Source organism: Oratosquilla oratoria, chromosome 1 (genome assembly GCF_046742065.1).
Source record: "Oratosquilla oratoria isolate Oo_2021 chromosome 1, ASM4674206v1, whole genome shotgun sequence".
NCBI lineage: Eukaryota > Metazoa > Arthropoda > Malacostraca > Stomatopoda > Squillidae > Oratosquilla > Oratosquilla oratoria.
Window position 1 is genome coordinate 23,671,262 of NC_134777.1, and position 5,000 is coordinate 23,676,261.

Genomic DNA, 5,000 nt, shown 5'->3' on the forward strand with positions numbered 1-5,000 from the left:
TATGTCATCACATTTCCTCTCATTCTCTTTCACCTCTCCTCGTTCGTACAGTTGTTTTCTTTCTCTTCCCGTTTATTCCAATTTATTTCCCATATCTGTGGTACGTTTCACATCCTGTTTGTGGTTTACGTTACGAGGCCGATTTTAATCCAAGCATTGTTACAAATTCAGTTCACCGTTCGTTTACCAGTAATATTTCGGAAGGTTGTCGACGATAAAGCTGCTGGCAGAAGGCCGAGGCGCCCGTCTTGACGTAACGACTCCTCATTTGTCTGACGCCTCTGCTGGTGTCCCGATGAATGGATTTCTTTTAGGTAGCCAACCCACCGTTCGATGCTGCAAGCTCGTGTTTGATTTTAGGATATTACCAACGTGTAGTGAGAGATTGCCCTTCATGTGCTTCGCTTTGAAGCCTGGGCGTAGGCTTTATTAGAGATTTTCAAAGGTAGTTTCCACGGATGACGAGACTGCGGACGTTATACATGTCTTTGAATGTTGACCTTGTTGTTCAAGAAAAATTGTACGTTTTGTATTCAGTACAAGTACGATAAAGACGGGCCTGAGCTTTGTACTACAACTGAATCACTTGTTAATGTTGATGAACCCATAACAAGAATAGAATTTGGTCAACATGTCATTGAAAGGCAAGAACCTAGCCTACTTGCTTCAAAACAAATCGTTCTTGGTCGAGCTATGGAATGCACTAAACGTTGTTGTGTATTATATCATTGGAGGTTGAACGGTATATAGCCATCGTTTGAATTCCGTATAGGACAGCGTGCAAATGCTAAAATAAGCAGTATTGCATGACTTATGGGGCTTGGTTTGCAGGTGAACTTCCATGGCCATCGACTTGTTGCGTCTCTATACGCTGGAGTAGGTTTAGCCACAGCCGGAAGCACAAGTTGCCATTTCATAGATTACGACAAGAACAAAGCATTAGCCCAGATCTTATACGAGAGGGTCACGTGAGTGGGAATGGGATTGTGGACCAGGAAGTTGGAAAAAAAACATGAAGTGGTCATCGTCTTGTGCGTTGGAAAACTCGATTCGTGTAATCAATTATGGTCGGCCAACAGTTCAATTTCCTCACAATGGTGAAGTTCTCTGAAGTCAATAGAATCGTCTGGGGTTGGACAGGATGAGATTCATAGAGTATGTTCATGTCACGAACAGATGAGCTTCGTCGATATTGCATTTACAAACCTGTTGCTGCCGTGATGTCCTCAAAGCATAATCGAATCGCCTTGGTGTCTCTCAGAGTTGATTAAAATCCATTATCTTGGCAAAGAGGCTCATCGAAATAATCCTTTCTATTCGTTGAGTTTTCAAAGCCGAATATATCGTCTGGCGTCGACCATGAAAGAAAATGTAAAGTATGTCAGCTTAGCAAAGTGGGTTAATTATCCACGTGAACGCCTGCAAGTCATGGGTGGTGGGGAGTATACGCCAGAAGACGCGTAGATGCGGCCGAAGCCGTTACCTTCGGCCTGTCCGCTTGGACGGTTGCAGGTAACACACTGTTGGAAAGTGGAAAGAGGCGCGGGACTCGAACCCGCGAGTAGGAAGATATGAAACCAGAACGATTCCGATTGCGCCACCAGATCACGGGGAAGGGGAAACACGTCAACAATATAATGGTAATAGTAATTATGGTAATAATAGTAATAATGATAATAACCATAACAATAAGGATGATAATAATATTAATAATACAATTTCATTATTGTTGCTGGTACTGTTATTTTTATTATCAATTACATAAACGGCACATTAGCGAATGTAGTCATGTTTTATTCAGGCGAAAGGAGACCCCCAACTTGAAACAGTTCGAACTAATCTCGATTAAAGTACACTCATTACAAATTCCACAGTCAAAACGATAAAGAAATTTGACTCACTACAGACTTCATTCTGATGCCAGGAAGGTCGAGACACCAATTTGTACCTAACCCCATATTTAAACAAAATCGCTTAACATAAGAACAGAATTTCTTAACTGTGTTACCGTGGGGCAGAGGTTGTATTACAAGCGCCCGGCATTTGGAATTCGGCGCCGAAAGCTTAAAACTCGCAACAACAACTTAACCAACCACAAATGTTTCTCTCGCGCCTTCCCTAACGTGTTCCTTCAGACGCAACATGGCTTTCATTTCGTCCTGTGTCTTGTGAGAAGTGGTGGTGGGCGCGTTACTCCGACAGCTGACTCGTGTTGGCGGTGGTGAGGAGTGAGAAGATGAGGTTGTCCGTGAAGTAATTGGCCGGGGAACGTCGGTGGTCGTATGTTTCTAGCTTGGCAGAAGTCTTGAGTTGTTGAATAATGAGATGATGTTCGTCCCTCAGCCACATAAAGAGGAAAAATATGGAAACAGGTGTTTGGAAATCCGATAGTAGTTCTATTTCTTCAGTCGCATTCTTTTTGAATAGGGAATTGTCTGGCTTGTTTTGCCAGGTAGGACATATATATATATATATATATATATATATATATATATATATATATATATATATATATATGCAAAATAACCACAGGAGAAGAGAAACTTGTAGACAGTAAGTACTTTCGTATATTACATCTTCAGTCTGAAGATGTAATATGCTTAATGTCTACAAGTTTCTCTTCTCCTTTGGTTATTTTGCATTTACATATCACTGTGATGTGATTGCTCGCATATATATATATATATATATATATATATATACATATATATATATATATATATCCACATACATATATATATATGTATATCGCCTTACCTCACCGGGGTGCTGTATCCACTTGGACTTGGCCACAAAGGAGCTCCATTCCTGTCTGCACATGGCTTTTCTAAACAAGATGACATTTCTTTATATATATATATACATATATATATATATGTATATATATATATATATATATATATATATATATATATATATATATATATGGAAAAGGTGGTAGAGAAACGCGGGTTGGAGCGAGAACACTGTATTCCTGACGTTTCGACTTGCAGTCGAAGCGTCAGGAATATAGTGTTCTCGCTCCAACCCGCGTTTCTCTACCACCTTATCCACTCATCTGCCTTACCTTTATAGCAATATATATATATATATATATATATATATATATATATATATATATATGTATATATATATATATGCATACATACATACATACATACATACACCTGTACCACTCACATGCTTGGTATGTGTTGATAGAATAATGAATGTTTTGTATCCTTAAAATTACCAAAAGTGAATCACTGGAGGCAGTATACTGGCGACAAGTACCCACATTCATCATGTAAGGAAGAGGAATGAGATATTTTGAGGGTACTGGGGTTCTGCGGATTTTAGCCTGTTTGAGGTACGCAGGGGCGAACACATTATTAGTCAGTCAATTGGGAGGATACTCTGGGTAGCGCGTCGCCTCACTCACAACTCGGCCCCAGTCCCGACGACCCCGGCCATGAGTTCAGTGGGCGACGACAGAATAACAAACAAGGTTTAGTTAATTAGGCCAAGTTGTTTTTTTTTTTTTTTTTTTTTTTTTTTGAGAATGGGATTAGAGAAGCAGAAAATTAAAAGATATAGGTAATATAATTCTGGGTTATAGATTGTGAGAAAACATCAGAGTAATGTGGTAAGATTAGAAGACGACTTCAGAATAATGTCTTTAGAAAATGTGTCGGCATTAGGTCGACACAGCTTCAACCATCACATCCTCCTTTCCACCTTTACCGTTTTATTTTTTCGTGTGTCTATTCATATTTTTTTCTTTTTTTTTCTTCTTATCTTCCACTCGGTCTTTCTTGGATTCTCCCCCCCCCCCTGGACCTGACCTCCCGACCAGGTGTACAAAGGACTGGACATTGTCACGAACAAGGTGACCGAGGAGGAACAGTCCTTAGTGAAACACCACCTCCTGGACTTTGTGGATCCGCTCTCTCGCTACACTGTCGTGGATTTCCGCGACAAGGCTCTCCCGATCATCGAGGACCTCCTGCACAAGGGGGTCATGCCCGTGATCGTGGGAGGCACGACCTATTACATTGAGTCCTTGCTCTGGAAGGTCTTGGTGGATAGTGATGGCGATGGCAAAGAATCTCAGGTTCCAGGAGGCTACGTGGGTGGAGGAGGAGGAGGAGGAGGTTGGGGTGCCGTGGAGGAAGAAGCAGGAGGACCCCCACGGGAGTTGCTCCTCTACGACCGTGATAAACTTGTGTATGGGCAAAGGGCAGTACAGGTAGGTCGTAAGAGGGAGTTTGAGAGCGGGCCACGGTCAGGGGTCGACCTTGAATCCGATTCCGAGGACGAGGCTGAACTGAAAAGAGCAAAAAGTGGTGCCGAGCGAGTGTGGGATGAGAAAGAGACTCTGAAAATACAAGGGGAGGAAGCGTCCGGCGGGTTTAGTGAAAGTGTTAGTGATGATGGCGGTGACATCGGCGCGTGGCAAGACAGCGAGGAACCCACGGAGGATCTGTACGCACGCCTCGAGGCAATTGATCCTGAAATGGCTGCGCAGTACCACCCAAACAACCGGCGCAAAATTATAAGGTAAGTGACATGTGGCTCAAGGAATTCACAGTATATATATATATATATATATATATATATATATATATATATATATATATATATATATATATTTTTTTTTTTTTTTATGGGGTAATTTAGTACTTAATATTTACTACTTACAACATTGAAGTAATTTAGTACCTGCAATGTTTTAATTATTGTAGGAGTAATTTAATAGTATGAGTATCATTGGAGTGATTTCAGTGACCTGACACGTTTCATGTTCATACCAGATATTCTAGATGTCTCTAGATATTGATATTGAAAGCACAGGATATGACGCGAATGCTAATGATAAAAGCATTATCAGTATCATTATTTCCAATAGGGATTGACAATATCATTATTGTCAAAGGTTGACCACGTGAAATCCCCTTAATAAATTGCATTCGCATAGAAGATAGTCACCAAGACCAGGGTGTCCCAACTCGAAGGGTCTT

General features: G+C 41.0%; 1 protein-coding gene across 1 annotated transcript in view; it reads left to right on the forward strand.

Annotated features, from left to right (window-relative positions):
• Window positions 1–4,743, forward strand: part of LOC143027609 (uncharacterized) — a 7,912-nt gene extending 3,169 nt beyond the window's left edge. Inside the window, exons 2-3 of the mRNA XM_076188971.1 lie at window positions 3,836–4,539; window positions 4,725–4,743. Of these exons, the coding sequence (XP_076045086.1) occupies window positions 3,836–4,539; window positions 4,725–4,743 (723 nt within the window). The remainder of the gene's footprint in view (window positions 1–3,835; window positions 4,540–4,724) is intronic.
• The last annotated feature ends 257 nt before the right edge of the window (window positions 4,744–5,000 follow it).